The sequence below is a fragment of the Lepidochelys kempii genome, chromosome 6 (genome assembly GCF_965140285.1).
Source record: "Lepidochelys kempii isolate rLepKem1 chromosome 6, rLepKem1.hap1, whole genome shotgun sequence".
Lineage (NCBI taxonomy): Eukaryota > Metazoa > Chordata > Testudines > Cheloniidae > Lepidochelys > Lepidochelys kempii.
In genome coordinates, this window is record NC_136385.1 from 127,483,973 (window position 1) to 127,502,066 (window position 18,094).

The following is an 18,094-nucleotide window of genomic DNA, read 5'->3' on the forward strand; positions in this document are numbered from 1 at the left end:
TACTGACTCGGTTAGACCTCAACGAAACCAATATTCCCACTGTTATTACTGCTTGCTGTGTGCTCCGCAATATCTGTGAGAGTAAGGGGGAGACGTTTATGGTGGGGTGGGTTATGCACAGCCAGACACCAGGGTGATTAGAAGAGCACAGGAGGGCGCAGTGCACATCAGAGAAGCTTTGAAAACCAGTTTCATGACTGGCCAGGCTACGGTATGAAAGTTATTTGTGTCTCCTTGATGAAACCCTCTGCCCCTTGGTTCACTCTACTTCCCCGTAAGCTAATCACCCTCCCCTTCTCCCTTTGATCACCGCTTTCAGAGGCAATAAAGTCATTGTTGCTTCACATTCATGCATTCTTTATTAATTCATCACACAAATAGGGGGATAACTACCAAGGTAGCCCAGGAGGTGTGGTGGAGGAGAGAAGCACCAAGTGGGGTGGTGGAGGAGGGAAGGACAAGGCCACACAGCACTTTAAAAGTTTAAAACTTTTAAACTCATTGAACGCCAGCCTTCTGTTGCTTGGGCAATCCTCTGGAGTGGAGTGGCTGGGTGGCCAGAGGCCCCCCCAAAGCGTTCTTAGGCATCTGGGTGAGGAGTTTATGGAACTTGGGGCGGAGGGCGGTTGGTTCCACAGGGGCTGTAGCGGCAGTCTGTGCTCCTGCTGACTTTCCTGCAACTCAACCATACGCTGTAGTATATTAGTTTGATACTCCAGCAGCCTCAGCATTGAATCCTGTCTCCTCTCATCACGCTGCTGCCACCTTTCAGCTTCAGCCCTCTCTTCAGCCAGCCACTTACTCTCTTCAGCCCGCCGCCTCTCCTCCCGCTCATTTTGTGCTTTCCTGCACTCTGACATTGTCTGCCTCCACACATTTGTCTGTGCTCTGTCAGTGTGGGAGGACAGCATGAGCTCAGAGAACATTTCATCACGAGTGCGTTTTTTTCACCTTCTAATCTTCACTAGCCTCTGGGAAGGAGAAGATCCTGTGATCTTTGAAACACATGCAGCTGGTGGAGAAAAAAAGAGGGACAGTGGTATTTAAAAAGACACATTTTATAGAACAATGGGTACACTCTTTCACGGTAAACCTTGCTGTTAACATTACATACATAGCACATGTGCTTTTGTTCCAAGGTCAAATTTTGCCTCCCCCCAGCATGTGGCTAGCCCCTCACCACTCCCCCCTCGCCATGGCTAACAGCGGTGAACATTTCTGTTCAGCCACAGGCAAAAAGCCCAGCAGGAACGGGCACCTCTGAATGTCCCCTTAAGAAAAGCACCCTATTTCAACCAGGTGACCATGAATGATATCTCACTCTCCTGAGGATAACACAGAGAGATAAAGAACAGATGTAGTTTGAACGCCAGCAAACATTCACTGCAATGCTTTGTTGTACAATGATTCCCAAGTACGTGCTACTGGCCTGGAGTGGTAAAGTGTCCTACCATGAAGGACGCAATAAGGCTGCCCTCCCCAGAAACCTTTGGCAAAGGCTTTGGGAGTACATCCAGGAGAGCCGCGAATGCCAGGGCAAATTAATCATTAAACATGCTTGCTTTTAAACCATGTATAGTATTTTAAAAGGTACACTCACCGGAGGTCCCTTCTCCACCTAGTGGGTCCAGGAGCCAGCCTTGGTTGGGTTCGGATGGTACTGTCTCCAGGTCCAGGGTGAGAAACAGTTCCTGGCTGTTGGGAAAACCGCTTTCTCCGCTTGCTTGCTGTGAGCTATCTACAACCTCATCATCATCTTCCTTGTCCCCAAAACCTGCTTCCGTGTTGCGTCCCTCTCCATTGACTGAGTCAAAGCACACAGTTGGGGTAATGGTGGCTGAACCCCCTAAAATGGCATGCAGCTCATCATAGAAGTGGAATGTTTGGGGCTCTGACCTGGAGCAGCCGTTCGCCTCTCTGGTTTTCTGGTAGGCTTGCCTCAGCTCCTTAAGTTTCACGCAGCACTGCTTCGGGTCCCTGTTATGGCTTCTGTCCTTCATGCCCTGGGAGATTTTGACAAATGTTTTGGCATTTAGAAAACTGGAACAGAGTTCTGATAGCACGGATTCCTCTCCCCATACAGCGATCAGATCCTGTACCTCCCATTCGGTCCATGCTGGAGCTCTTTTGCGATTCTGGGACTCCATCATGGTCACCTCTGCTGATGAGCTCTGCATGGTCACCTGCAGCTTGCCACGCTGGCCAAACAGGAAATTGAAATTCAAAAGTTCGCAGGCCTTTTCCTGTCTACCTGGCCAGTGCATCTGAGTTGAGAGTGCTGTCCAGAGCGGTCACAATGGAGCACTCTGGGATAGCTCCCGGAGGCCAATACCATTTAATTGTGTCCACAGTACCTCAAATTCAACCCGGCAAGGCCGATTTCAGCGCTAATCCCCTTGTCACGGATGGAGTAAGGAAATCGATTTTAAGAGCCCTTTAAATCGTAAAAAAGGGCTTCGTCGTGTGGACGGGTGCAGGGTTAAATCGATTTAACGCTGCTAAATTCGACCTCAACTCCTCGTGTAGACCAGGGCCTTGTGGCGATGTCACATTTCTCCATTAGTTTCTAAATGTTACAGCAGCATATTGTGAGATTTGAGCCAAGGTGTTGTGTTTTGTTGTTGTTGTTGGGTTTTTTAAGTATACAAGAAGTGGAGGCACCTGAAACTGAGGCACCCAACAATCACAAGTTCCTTTGGCCGTAATCTATTTTACCTTTATAAACCAAAGCTTTTTTTTTTGTAAAGACATCAATCAAATGTAACTATAATATATGTTGTTACTAAATTGCTCACTCGGAACAAGAGATATTTGATATCTGCCTGATTAATGTTTCTTCCAAAGATTTTCCTTCTGCTGCTCGTACATTGCCGTAGCATGTTCACCTGCACTGGGGCTTCCAACAAACTCACAATCATTTCCCCTACCACTGTTTATTCAAACTTCCCTAACCTAACACCAGGGGACCACATCATCTGTATTATTTATGTTTCCACACCTGGATCAGCAGGGTATGGAACAGACATTGGTGTGCTCACACAAAAGCTCTTTTGTGGATACCCGATGCATATCTGAAGGTACACAACTCAAGCTGTTAAGCAAATGGTCCAGCATAAAAACCCATTGCATTTCTATTCCAACACATTTCCAAGTGGAAAAGAATACAGCTACATGGACTGGGAAGAGAAAAGGGAAACCTTTTACTCGTTTGTCTGACAGTGTAGAAAGCTCTGCAGTGTAGAAAACAACTGGAAAATTTAGGATGAGGGCCAAATGGAAAAGTTTTGTATCTCCATGTAGGAATCAAAGGACTGAAGCAGATTCCATAGGCAAGAGCCCAAACGCTAATGGTTTATACAGAATCACAGCTGAATACGTCACTAGTCAGGAAATGGTTCACTGAAGAACCATTTGCTGTCCCTAATAGTAGCACCACCCCTACTAGGAAGACAAACAGATAAGGTAGCTCTCAAACAAGGAGCTCACATAACTGCAATCACATCTATTCTGCTCCCCTGTCTAATTCACTTCCCGGACATAATTCCCGTCTTAGTTTTTTGTTTTTGGAGGATTGATGAAAACGCTGTTCAGAGACAGACCGTGTGGTCAGCCAGTGAACAAGCTCTTGGCTCTTCAGAGAAGTCAGCTGGAAATGATTTATGGCATCAGTGTTAATAGCAGGTCTTCAGTGCAGCTGCACCAGAGCAAACCCAACGCGATGACGTTAATCGAGTAAAAGCTCTCTCCCGCATGTAGCTGTGGCAACCACAGCAATCCCACTGCACGTGAAGGGTAAATAACTCCATGCCTAGCACAGAAGACAACGTCTACATTTGCGGACACAGCATTTAAATTTGCCTGTGGCTAAAATTACAGGGATACAGGATGCCACTTGCAGAAGGGATGGAGTACTGGTGTATCTCCTCCCTTCATTTGCCTATATGTCAAGTATTTATATGGCATCAGTCACTATAGTATCCAAGCACCCATTTACTTGCAATCCCCCCCAAAACAAGATGCAAATTATAGAGGAGTATAGAGAGATCACCTCTCTCAGAAATTATAATACATGGGAGGATCAAGGGGCTTTGAGGCCTCTGCTGAGTCTGACATTCATAAGAGCCCCCAAAATATCATACTATTAGTTCTTGAAGAAGCAGAAGCCAAGTATTGCCACTAATTACCAACACAAATATAATTGTGGAATAATGATTTACTGATGAAAATGATTCATTCTGCATTTTTTAAAGCTTCCTGATTTAGAAGTCACATTCTACCTCTCAAAATGAATCTTCCAAAAAACAAAAACAAAACAAAAAAAACCACTAAAAGATGTAATAAGTTTATTTTCCCCAGATGCTCACAAATATTTTAGAAGCTGACATTGTTTTAAGGGTGTACCTTTCCATCATGTATGATTCACATGCACAGAATTCTAAGAGGCCATAAGCAGTGTAAAACAAGGCACCGGATGGGGAGTCAGAGTAGAGAACTGCAGACCCCTAATGCTCCATGAAGGAGTCAGCGACCCATGCCAGAGGATCTTGGCCTGGATGCATGAAATGGCCAGGGAATGGAAAAAGGCCCCACAGTCACAGAGAACCTCCCCATCCAGCTTCCTCCTCCTGGACTTATGGATGGCCAGAGCTAGGAAGACTGACAAGGCGTCTCGTGCCTTTGTGGAGCCACAGATGGGCCACGTAGACAGGAACAGTTGTGGAGGAAAGCATGGCCAGAACCTCACTCGGCCTGAAGGAGCTGAAAGAGGAGCGGCAACATGGCACTCTGCAGGTAGGCCAGGGTCTCCCTCTCACCACAACAGGGGAAGGCGTCAGAGATTTCTGTGAACTGTGCCTGCCACGCACCCAGGCTAACAGCCCCTGTGTAAGAGCCACCAGCTGATAACCACAGCAGGCCACAAGACCAGAGCTGCATGAAGGCTCACCCTTGCTAGGTGGAAGGGCATCCTGCCATTTAGTAGTAGGGCAGGACACGAGAGCAAGGAAGCACATGTCATGGAGAGCAGACACGTAGAGATGGTCCCCGGGTGTGGCTCTGAAGCAGGCCCGCTGGACGGCATTCAGCCTGCCTAGGTGATATGCTGGGGGCAGCCAGCAGGGTGGTTTGTGGGGTAGGAGCCTGAAGTTGAGTTCTGATGGGCCAGTAGCTACAGGAAGGTGGAGAACACCCTTTTCACAGGACCTGCTCAAGACACAGAAGAGAGGCTGGGCAGCCTTCATCTCCTAGAGCACACAGCAGGGGACACGAAGAGTGTGCACCCCATGGTTGACCCAGTATTACCAGCCATAGTCCAGAGGTCTCTTATCCTAGTGATATCAGCCAGGGCCAGCCTCCAACACACCAAGGACACCCCCATCACCTGCGCAGGAAGACAGGGATTTTGCAGCAGGGGCTCAGCAAGGCACCCCCCCACACACACACTTGGCGTGGATCCCCTGCAATGGACATGGTTGTGTTGGTTCACATGCACAGGCTTGACGCCTCTGGCAACTGAAGACTTACTTATTCATAGAGCAGGCAGTCACCGTGCAGGTTTCCTCTCAGCCCCGACTTGGAAGGACCAGGCATAGAAGCAAAAAGATCCATCAGTCTTTAGACATATTCAATCAATGGCTGCTTGGGCTGGGTTGGCCCAACAAAAGGGATAACCCAGGGGAGCTTGTGTGGCTAAAGGCCTTTGGCTCAGTCTAACTTGACAAATGACCAAGTGACATGATGCTCAGATATAGGAGAGGCTGGCAAATGAAAGTGAGTGTCCACGGCCACATTCTGGTTAGGCCTTCCTGATGTCACACTTGGTCACAGACTCACAGCGAGGCTCTCATTGCCTCAACAGGAGCCTGATCCAAAGCCCACTGAAGTCAACTGAGATACCTTCTCTCTTAATCTTCCGTCTCTGTACTGGACCATTTCAATAGTTGTCATAGGATCAGCTGTTAAACCTGTAAACCCCTTTTCCGCAACCCCCCCCCCAACCCCAACCCCAGGGGCCAGCTGCCTCTTTCTAGCAGGCGGCTGCTGTTCTTCAAATAGTCACCCTTACTAACAAACTGAGCGCCCTGAACCTCTGTCTCCAAATTCAAGGTGTAATTAAACCTGCCCCATGTCTGCAACAACCACTGACCTACCTCTGGTTTCCCATCAAAGGGATACTACAGCTTCCCCAGGCAGTCCAGCCCAGCCTCATCCTCAAGCCCACTAGGGCCCTTTCTATGTCTCCATTCCAGCAAAGCACTTAAGCAGGTGACTAATCCCATTCAAGTCAAGCACATGCTTGAAATTAAGCATATATTTAAATCCTTTGCTGAATCAGGGAATAAACGCCTTTCCCTCCCCCACTATATGCCCAGATGCCAATTAAACAGCAGTTAGTGGTCCTCTGGCCATGTTGAATTCTCATAACAACAGATATGCCCCGCTTTAGGAATAAAAAGTTAGCATTATGCCAGAAACTGCCACTGAAAGGAAAGACAAGACCATGAATTTATTTCAAGGAGAGAGAAAGACCTAAGACAAAAAAAAGTGAGGGAAAAAATAATTGTGTACAAAAGAGGCCAGAAAAAGGGTGCTATAATTTTGTTCTCTATTTTTGTCTGCTGTCCTTAAAGGACTATTTTTAATAGGGGAGGATGACCTATCCTTGACCCCCGAAATACTGCACTTTTAAAAAAAAATTTAAAAACACTGAGATGTAAAATGAAGGAGCTGTTCAGTCTAACAAGGAATAAACCACACCAGAAGGTGTGCATGAGGCTCTCTTTCTTGAGTACATAAAGGCCACCTGCTAGGGGATATACTTTTGGGGCTTATTGCTGTATTTATCATCCCATCTACAGAGGTTATTAAAAGATGTATTTCAGATGCTCTTTTCCTGGTACTAATCCTCAAAGGTGAATAATTTATGCATTTGACTTTTTTCTTGTCAACAAAAATACCTGAAGGTGGTGTCTCAACTGGGGAAATAGTCCCAAAGATTCAAATCAGTTTTAAAACCAGCTAGAGCCCCAGTAGAGACTAGGGTTTAGCAACTAGAAGCTGCTTTTCAGAGATTTAGGTGATTCTTAGCATTGGCACCTTGTCTATGTGCCAGCTCTGAACAAGTCTGAATTTTAGGGAAAGGTACAGTAGAGGCAGAAGTCAAATCTTCATTTTTGGAATATTTACTCAATTTAGGCAGACTGAAGAAAAGTATTGGTCTGTTTCATACTTTCAGCATCACTTACTCTCCATTTAACTGCAGAACAGCACCGTTTGCTGAACGGCTGTACAAAGAGCTGTACATCTGTAAGCAGTGTCAGGATGAGCTCCACCCTGACATCTGGTGGTGAGGTGTGGCAAGTTGTGGAAAAGAACTTCAGGGGCAGATCTCATTTGCATAGGCACACCCACCACGCCTAGAATGAGACCATAGCTGCCCAAATGGTCACTTTGGCCGCTGTGGGATCCCCAGTGTCTCTGTTATTGGGGCAGGAAGAATAAATTGTTATTACCCTGATTATGGGAACTGTGCTTGGAACTGTACGTGGCCTTTTGTTACGATGGAGGGATTCACCATCATCTAAGTAGCACTCGCTAGGCAAGGGTCATGGGTTCCAAAACTGTGTGAATGGAGAGAGGCTGGGGACAAGTATTAATACTTGGTGGCATGGGCCCCTTGGTGAGGGCCTTACATGCTGATTGTACTTCCTCCTCTCTCCACTGTGGAATATCAGAGCTAATTTTGATTTCATTAGAAGTCTAGTTATAGGCTGCTGAGCTCACTTTGGGCTGACAGTGCACCAGCACTGGGGCTCCCCTACTATAAGCTGAATTCACCTAAGAGCTGAAATCACTGAGTGTTGTGTTAAGTAGTGGGGGAGCCTGAAGATATATTGTGGAGCAGTTTGCGGGACGGCTGGTGAAGCAGTTCGACGCGGAGCAGTGTGTGGATGGCAGGAGCTGCTTGTGGGCCGTGGAGCTGAGTGAAGGAGTTCGTGGGGCGGCTGGCGGAGCGGAGCGCAGCTGAGCGAAGGAGTTCGTGGGGCGGCTGGTGGAGCGGAGCGCAGCTGAGCGAAGGAGTTCGTGGGGCGGCTGGTGGAGCGGAGCGCAGCTGCGCGAAGGAGTTTTGTGGGGCGGCTGGCGAAGCGGAGCGCCGCTATGGAGCTATGGGGCGGTCAGCTTCAGATCACGTAAGGTGCCTCTTACCCCCGTCCCATTTCCACCCAGGTTGGGAGGTAAAGCTCCGCTGATAAACTTTCGAACTCTGGGGCTGCCCTGACCAGGGACAGAGACTTTTGGGGCATTGGACTTTTGGGGTTGCTGGACTCAAGAACCAAAGGGAAAAGGGCATGCCCCAATTTGCCTGGGGTGGGGTTGTTTTTGCTCATGGGTTGTGTTATGAATCCGGTTGGTGGTGTTTCCCCAACATAATGCCACATTGTTTCTCTCTGTTATTAAAAGACTTTTGCTACACTCAGACTCTGTGCTTGCGAGAGGGGAAGTATTGCCTCTTGGAGGCGCCCAGCGGGGGTGGTATATATTTTTCCCAGGTCACTGGGTGGGGGCTCGAGCTGGTTTGCATTGTGTTATTGGAATGGAACCCCTAGATATTGAACCCGGCCCTTGTTGCTGCCAACTCTGACGGGCAGAAGGGTTACATTTTTGGGGGCTCGTCCGGGATCGCCTGGGTCAGTACCCCTCGCAAGCACCTGTTGAGTGATCTACTACATTGGGAAACAATTTATATATTTTTTTTGTTTGTGCTTATATTTTGAGGAAATTACTGTTTGTATAATGGCTAATATGTCAGGTTTGTTGGGCCCTGGCTCAGCAGCTTCTAGCTCGGAGGCTGCAGCCTCGGCTGATGATTGGACAAAAGCTCTGGGGCAAATATTGGAAAAGGTTGTGCTGTCCCATGCTGAGTCAGACTCTTGTCGTAAGTTAAGATTATTTGCTGGGGAGGAGGAGTTTGAACCCTGGTTAGAGCATACCACTGAAATGCTGCAAGAGTGGGCCGTACCAGATGCAGAAAAGCGAAGATGCCTTATAGAGAGCCTTGGCGGCCCAGCATTAGATGTGATTCGCACCCTGAAGCTCATTGACCCTGGGGTCAGTGTGAAGGACTGCCTAGAGGCCCTTGAACACAACTTTGGGAGCGTAGAGGGCCCTGAAGACAGCTACTGTAAGTTCCTTAATTCCCGACAACAAAAGGGCGAGAAGGCTTCAGCCTACATACAGAGACTGGAGAGACTGCTTCAGAGAGCTGTCATGAGGGGAGCAGTGACTGCTGAGCAGATGGATCAGACCAGACTGGCTCAAATTGTAAGAGGAACTCAGTATCAGAACCCGATTCTACTTCATCTCCGGCTAAGAGAACGACGGGAACATCCCCCAAGTTACTCCCAGCTGATAAAAGAGGTCCGAGAGGAGGAAGAAAGGCAGGCTGCCAGTGAGTTTTGGGAAGCCCAAACATCGGAGCCAGCCAGCACAACACCACTGCAAATGGCCAGTGTACTGATGGTGAGCACCAGAGAGGAACTTGCCCAACAAATGCAGGTCCTGACGGAACGGATAGCTGAGCTGCAAAGTACCGTTGACCGAGTTAAGACTTCTAGGAATAAGAAGCCTCAAACTGTGGCGATTGAGAAGCCCGCACTTAGAGCCACCATCCCCCCCAGGCGAAGGGGGAAAGGTCAATTCTTCTGCTACCGATGTGGTCAGGATGGACACAGTGCTGCCAAGTGCCGTAATGAAGAAAACCCCTCCTTAGTGTATGGAAAGCTGAGGATCAGTTGGGAGAGATCCGGTAGCTGCCAGAGGGTCTGGGGACGGGGACCCCCCAGGTCTGCAGGATTTGAAGATTCCCCCAGAAAAGACTTTCCAGCTGGGATCCCTGCAGGACTGATAGGGCCTCGAGCAGAGGTCATGGTGAGGATCGAAGGGGTGGAGTGTAAAGCAGTGCTTGACACTGGATCTCAAGTGACTATTATATTTCAGTCATTCTACCAACAGATGCTTAGGCACCTGCCTATACAGCCACTGACTGGCCTTGGCCTATGTGGCCTCAGCATGGATGAATACCCCTATCAAGGGTATGTCATAGTGCACCTGGAATTCCCAGAGGAGGTTGCTGGGGTAAGAGAAGAGGTAGACACAGCTGCCTTAATATGCCCTGACCCTAAAGGGACTTCTGATGTGTCTGTGCTGATAGGGACCAACTCCAGTCTCTTCAAGGTACTCGCGGATTACTGCAGAAGGCGGGCTGGAGACCAGTACCTGAATACCCTGATGATCCATACGCTTTGTGCTGAAGCCTATAGGAAAATTGAGAGCGCTAAAAGGGACACATCTGAGCTACCGCTTGGGGCACTGAAGTACGCGGGCACAACCCCCTTAGTAGTGCCTGCAAGGACGGAGCAAGAAGTGCTTGTCATGAGTACCTGTCTGAAAGGCAGTAAAGGGACGTTAGCAATGATAGAGCAGCCGATGGGAGGAGAGCTCCCTGAAGGAGTGCTGGTCCCCAGTGGAGTCATAACCCTACCTGCTGAAGCCCAGGAAAGGGTGACTATACTGATTGCTAATGAAACGAGTCGTGATATTTTTGTGAAGCAAGGACAAAAGATAGCAGACCTCTTTGAGCCTGAGTCGATTGTAAAACCCCAGTATGAAACTCCAGTTCCGGCAATAGACCCAGCAAAGTTTGACTTTGGAGATTCACCAGTGTCCGAGGACTGGAAAGATCGCCTGAGGAAGAAACTTTGTGAAAGATCCAAGGTGTTCTCACTGCATGAGTGGGATGTGGGATGTGCAAAAGGAGTAGAGCACAATATCAGACTACATGACTCTCGACCTTTCAGGGAGAGATCTAGGAAGATTGCTCTCTCTGAGATGGAAGATGTGCGACATCATCTTCAGGAGCTGGCTGCGAATGGCATCATTACAGAGTCCCGCAGCCCATACGCCTCACCCATTGTGGTAGTCCGCAAAAAGAATGGGAAAATCCGGATGTGTATTGACTACCGCACCCTAAACAGCCGTACGGTGGTCGACCAGTACACTATGCCTCGAGTGCAAGACGCCTTAGACTGTTTGCTGGGAAGCCAGTGGTTCTCTGTGTTGGATCTTCGAAGTGGATACTACCAGATCCCTCTGGGAGAAGAAGATAAGGAGAAGACAGCCTTCATCTGCCCATTAGGGTTTTATCAGTTCGAACGCATGCCCCAAGGGATTTCTGGAGCACCTGCCACTTTTCAACGTCTCATGGAGAAAGTTGTGGGAGACATGAATTTACTGCAAGTGTTAGTTTATTTGGATGACCTGATTGTGTTTGGAAGAACCTTAGAGGAGCATGAAGAAAGACTTCTTAAAGTGCTTGATAGGTTGGAGGATTATGGTCTGAAGCTTTCAATTGACAAATGCCAGTTCTGCAGAACCTCAGTGAAGTATGTGGGTCACATTGTGTCCCAAGAAGGTGTGAGTACTGATCCTGATAAAATAGAAGCACTCACTACATGGCCACGTCCAAGTAACTACAGAGAACTCAAGACCTTCCTTGGATTTAGTGGCTACTACCGCAGATTTGTGAAAAACTATGCTACGATTGTAAAGCCTCTGAATGATCTTACCAGGGGACATCAGTCCAGCAAGAACAAATCTAAGTCCAAGAATAAGGGGAGGTCCCCAAAGCCTCCTGTGCAGAGACACAATGGCCCCTTTGCACCATTTGGGCCACGGTGGGATGAGAGATGTGAAAGGGCTTTTCAAGAAATCATTACTTGCCTAACTCATGCTCCAGTCCTAGTTTTTGCTGACCCAAGCAAACCATTTATCCTGCATACTGATGCCAGTTTGGAGGGTCTGGGAGCAGTCCTGTACCAGGAAGTGGAAGGCAAATGTAAACCTGTAGCCTTTGCCAGCCGAGGATTGTCTGATAGTGAAACTCGCTATCCCACCCACAAGCTGGAGTTTTTGGCCTTGAAATGGGCCATCACTGAGAAATTTCGAGACTACTTGTATGGTGCTCAGTTCCAGGTGTGGACAGACAACAATCCACTGACTTATGTGTTAACAAGTGCTAAGCTGGATGCTACAGGGCAGAGATGGGTGGCCGCCTTGGCTAGCTATGAGTTCAGCATTCAGTACCGATCAGGGAGAAGCAATGTAGATGCAGATGCATTGTCCAGGCGTCCGCAGGCTCCAGAAGTTGCTGTGATACCCACAGATGGAGTGAGAGCTATTTGCAGTGTGAGTCGCCGAGAGCCAGAGGCCCGTGAAGACTTTCAGGGATGTGTTGCAGAAGCTTTGGGCCTGCCCCCTGAATGCATGCCTTCTGCTTCGGTGAACTATATTGCATTAGACCAATCTCCTTTGCCCATGCTCAATGCGGCTGACTGGCAAGAAGCCCAGCGGCAAGATATTGACATTCGTGATACACTACTTGCCAAAAGGGAGGGGCGAAGCCCAACTGCGGTTGTCCCACCTAACCCGGAGGGTAAACTACTATTGAGAGAATGGACCAAACTAAAACTGATTCAGGGAGTGCTACACCGAATGACCACTGACCCTTTACAAAAACAACGAGCACAACTAGTACTGCCAAAAAAGTACAGAGCCCTGGCCATGAGGGCCCTGCATGATGACTTTGGGCATTTAGGGATGGAGAGGACCCTGGAACTTATTCGTAGTAGGTTCTATTGGCCCCGAATGGCTGAAGATGTTCGCAGGAAATGTGAGACTTGCGCTCGATGTGTTCAAAGGAAAACTCTGCCCACGAGGGCTGCATATCTCAAGAACATCACCAGCAACAAACCTTTGGAGTTGGTATGCATTGATTTCTTGTCTGTAGAGGTAGACAAGAGGAATGTTGGAAACATTCTAGTAGTGACTGACCATTTTACACGGTATGCACAAGCATATCCCACACGTGATCAGAGGGCCACCACCGTTGCTCGAGTATTGTGGGACAAATATTTCTCAGTCTATGGATTCCCGGCTCGGATACACTCTGATCAGGGGCGGGATTTTGAGAGTCACCTTCTGAAGGAGGTGCTGAAGATAGCAGGAATTAAAAAGTCTAGGACAACGCCTTATCACCCCCAAGGTGATCCTCAGCCAGAGAGGTTCAATCGAACCCTATTAGATATGTTGGGAACTTTGCGACCAGAGCAGAAGGCAACCTGGAGCCAGCATGTCGCATTTCTGGTGCATGCCTACAATGCCACAAAGAACGATGCTACGGGAGTCACCCCATATCTCTTGATGTTTGGGCGAGAACCAAGATTACCCATAGACTTGTGCTTTGGTGTATCAGAGGATGGAGATAGCTATGAAACTCATCAGCAATATGTATCCCGACTAAGAGAAAAGCTGCGGGATGCTTATCGCTTAGCTACCGCTGCGGCTCGGAAGAACGCAGACCGCAACAAACATCGATATGATGCTAGAGTGCGTTCGCAGGAGCTCCAGCCGGGGGACAGAGTCTTGCTGCGAAATTTGGGTATTGCTGGCAAACACAAGATAGCTGACAGATGGAAGGCAATACCTTACCTGGTGATGGAAAAGCTGGGAGATCTGCCGGTCTACAAGATCAAACCTGAAGACGGTCCAGGGCAAATAAAGACGGTGCATAGAAACCTTTTGCTCCCTGTGGGGGAATTGGTAAGCACCCCTTGTGAGATGGGCCACGGCAGGGCCGCCGGGCAGAACAGAGGTGCTAGACCAAAGCCGCCATCCAACACAGACAGTGGGCCCCCTGCAGCTAACTTACCCCTATTCTGCACATCTGAGAGTGAGTCTGAGGAGGAAGACACAACCCTGGTGTATCCTGGGATGGAGACAAGATTTCAGTCTCGATCAGCTGAACCAAACGAGAGTTTTCCCTCTTCCGCCCTAAACCCAATGGCGGAACTATTTAGGCCCCTTTCTGATACCCCGGTGCTGCTGATGAGACCCCCCTGTGATGACACACACAGGTTATTGGACAATGGGGACAGACAGGTAGAGGATGTCCTGGGCACCTTGGACCCTCCAGCGTTAGAACTAGGAGTGCAGGGGCCTACGCCAGTAGCCGAGGGACCCTCCAGGGAAGCCTCTCCATCCGTCACTCAAGAGGATGTTCCCCTTACTTCGGCAACAGAGATTCTCAATAGACGAGACAGGGTGATAAGACCAGTGAAACGGTTAACTTATGATGCACCTGGGGTGACTAGTGAGGAGCCAATACATTTAGCACACAGGCTTGTGGAAGCTAAAGTGGGCTTCCTGAGGCCCTTTGGAGGAAACCAATGAGTTGGTATAAAGGGAGTGTGATTTGTCGGGACGACAAAGTCTTGGCTGGGGGGAGGATGTAAGCAGTGTCAGGATGAGCTCCACCCTGACATCTGGTGGTGAGGTGTGGCAAGTTGTGGAAAAGAACTTCAGGGGCAGATCTCATTTGCATAGGCACACCCACCACGCCTAGAATGAGACCATAGCTGCCCAAATGGTCACTTTGGCCGCTGTGGGATCCCCAGTGTCTCTGTTATTGGGGCAGGAAGAATAAATTGTTATTACCCTGATTATGGGAACTGTGCTTGGAACTGTACGTGGCCTTTTGTTACGATGGAGGGATTCACCATCATCTAAGTAGCACTCGCTAGGCAAGGGTCATGGGTTCCAAAACTGTGTGAATGGAGAGAGGCTGGGGACAAGTATTAATACTTGGTGGCATGGGCCCCTTGGTGAGGGCCTTACATGCTGATTGTACTTCCTCCTCTCTCCACTGTAGAATATCAGAGCTAATTTTGATTTCATTAGAAGTCTAGTTATAGGCTGCTGAGCTCACTTTGGGCTGACAGTGCACCAGCACTGGGGCTCCCCTACTATAAGCTGAATTCACCTAAGAGCTGAAATCACTGAGTGTTGTGTTAAGTAGTGGGGGAGCCTGAAGATATATTGTGGAGCAGTTTGCGGGACGGCTGGTGAAGCAGTTCGACGCGGAGCAGTGTGTGGATGGCAGGAGCTGCTTGTGGGCCGTGGAGCTGAGTGAAGGAGTTCGTGGGGCGGCTGGCGGAGCGGAGCGCAGCTGAGCGAAGGAGTTCGTGGGGCGGCTGGTGGAGCGGAGCGCAGCTGAGCGAAGGAGTTCGTGGGGCGGCTGGTGGAGCGGAGCGCAGCTGCGCGAAGGAGTTTTGTGGGGCGGCTGGCGGAGCGGAGCGCCGCTATGGAGCTATGGGGCGGTCAGCTTCAGATCACGTAAGGTGCCTCTTACCCCCGTCCCATTTCCACCCAGGTTGGGAGGTAAAGCTCCGCTGATAAACTTTCGAACTCTGGGGCTGCCCTGACCAGGGACAGAGACTTTTGGGGCATTGGACTTTTGGGGTTGCTGGACTCAAGAACCAAAGGGAAAAGGGCATGCCCCAATTTGCCTGGGGTGGGGTTGTTTTTGCTCATGGGTTGTGTTATGAATCCGGTTGGTGGTGTTTCCCCAACATAATGCCACATTGTTTCTCTCTGTTATTAAAAGACTTTTGCTACACTCAGACTCTGTGCTTGCGAGAGGGGAAGTATTGCCTCTTGGAGGCGCCCAGCGGGGGTGGTATATATTTTTCCCAGGTCACTGGGTGGGGGCTCGAGCTGGTTTGCATTGTGTTATTGGAATGGAACCCCTAGATATTGAACCCGGCCCTTGTTGCTGCCAACTCTGACGGGCAGAAGGGTTACACATCAACGTGATATATGGTGAAACTATAATTGCATTCAGAAAGCTTCCGGTTACTGAAGGCAGATGCTAACTGCAGCTTCTGGGTGGGGATGTTAAAATCAAAATGAACAGTAGTTACCTGTCCACTTTTTAGCAACAGGTCATTTCTTCTTTCTTTTTAAGAGCTGCACGAACCTGTCATTTGTGTTTGACCAATGGAACTAAGCAACCCCACCTCCCACCGAGGAAAGGAGCAGGCTAAGCTAGAATATGCTCACACTTTTCAAAAAGAAAAAGAGTACTTGGGGCACCTTAGAGACTAACCAATTTATCTGAGCATAAGCTTTTGTGAGCTACAGCTCACTTCATCGTTGTTCGTCTCTAAGGTGCCACAAGTACTCCTTTTCTTTTTGCGAATAGAGATTAACATGGCTGCTACTCTGAAACCTGTCACTTTTCAGTTAGCTTCCCCGTTTTAAAACTTTGTGCAAACTAGTTTGCCAGCAGGCGAAAGTCAGGACAGCAGCTTACATCCAGCCTCACCTATTTCACCGAACAAGGCAAGGCTTATGCACATGCAATTGGGGCACGCAACAGGTGCTAGTGAAAAGTGCCTGACTCCCAGCCTGTATTTCCTACTTTCTTTCTAGATTCATAGAATCATAGAATCATAGAAAATCAGGGTTGGAAGGGACCCCAGAAGGTCATCTAGTCCAACCCCCTGCTCAAAGCAGGACCAATTCCCAGTTAAATCATCCCAGCAAGGGCTTTGTCAAGCCTGACCTTAAAAACCTCTAAGGAAGGAGATTCTACCACCTCCCTAGGTAACGCATTCCAGTGTTTCACCACCCTCTTAGTGAAAAAGTTTTTCCTAATATCCAATCTAAACCTCCCCCACTGCAACTTGAGACCATTACTCCTCGTTCTGTCATCTGCTACCATTGAGAACAGTCTAGAGCCATCCTCTTTGGAACCCCCTTTCAGGTAGTTGAAAGCAGCTATCAAATCCCCCCTCATTCTTCTCTTCTGCAGGCTAAACAATCCCAGCTCCCTCAGCCTCTCCTCATAACTCATGTGTTCCAGTCCCCTAATCATTTTTGTTGCCCTTCGCTGGACTCTCTCCAATTTATCCACATCCTTCTTGAATTGTGGGGCCCAAAACTGGACACAGTACTCCAGATGAGGCCTCACCAATGTCGAATAGAGGGGAACGATCACGTCCCTCGATCTGCTCGCTATGCCCCTACTTATACATCCCAAAATGCCATTGGCCTTCTTGGCAACAAGGGCACACTGCTGACTCCTATCCAGCTTCTCGTCCACTGTCACCCCTAGGTCCTTTTCCGCAGAACTGCTGCCTAGCCATTCGGTCCCTAGTCTGTAGCTGTGCATTGGGTTCTTCCGTCCTAAGTGCAGGACCCTGCACTTATCCTTATTGAACCTCATCAGATTCCTTTTGGCCCAATCTTCCAATTGGTCTAGGTCCTTCTGTATCCTATCCCTCCCCTCCAGCGTATCTACCACTCCTCCCAGTTTAGTATCATCCGCAAATTTGCTGAGAGTGCAATCTACACCATCCTCCAGATCATTTATGAAGATATTGAATAAAACCGGCCCCAGGACCGACCCTTGGGGCACTCCACTTGATACCGGCTGCCAACTAGACATGGAGCCATTGATCACTACCCGTTGAGCCCGACAATCTAGCCAGCTTTCTACCCACCTTATAGTGCATTCATCCAGCCCATACTTCCTTAACTTGCTGACAAGAATACTATGGGAGACCGTGTCAAAAGCTTTGCTAAAGTCAAGAAACAATACATCCACTGCTTTCCCTTCATCCACAGAACCAGTAATCTCATCGTAAAAGGCGATTAGATTAGTCAGGCATGACCTTCCCTTGGTGAATCCATGCTGGCTGTTCCTGATCACTTTCCTCTCATGCAAGTGCTTCAGGATTGATTCTTTGAGGACCTGCTCCATGATTTTTCCAGGGATTGAGGTGAGGCTGACTGGCCTGTAGTTCCCAGGATCTTCCTTCTTCCCTTTTTTAAAGATTGGCACTACATTAGCCTTTTTCCAGTCATCTGGCACTTCCCCGGTTCGCCACGAGTTTTCAAAGATAATGGCCAGTGGCTCTGCAATCACAGCCGCCAATTCCTTCAGCACTCTCGGATGCAACTCGTCCGGCCCCATGGACTTGTGCACGTCCAGCTTTTCTAAATAGTCCCTAACCGCCTCTATCTCCACAGAGGGCTGGCCATCTCTTCCGCATTTTGTGATGCCCAGCGCAGCAGTCTGGGAGCTGACCTTGTTAGTGAAAACAGAGGCAAAAAAAGCATTGAGTACATTAGCTTTTTCCACATCCTCTGTCACTAGGTTGCCTCCCTCATTCAGTAAGGGGCCCACACATTCCTT

At 48.8% G+C, this 18,094-nt stretch overlaps 1 protein-coding gene across 1 annotated transcript in view; it reads right to left on the minus strand.

Annotated features, from left to right (window-relative positions):
- Positions 1 to 333: 333 nt before the first annotated feature.
- The window catches only part of TMX1 (thioredoxin related transmembrane protein 1), a 31,019-nt gene continuing 13,258 nt past the window's right edge, over positions 334 to 18,094 (minus strand). The window contains exon 8 of the mRNA XM_073350160.2: positions 334 to 1,012. Coding sequence (XP_073206261.1) covers positions 948 to 1,012 — 65 coding nt within the window. The 3' untranslated portion in view covers positions 334 to 947. The remainder of the gene's footprint in view (positions 1,013 to 18,094) is intronic.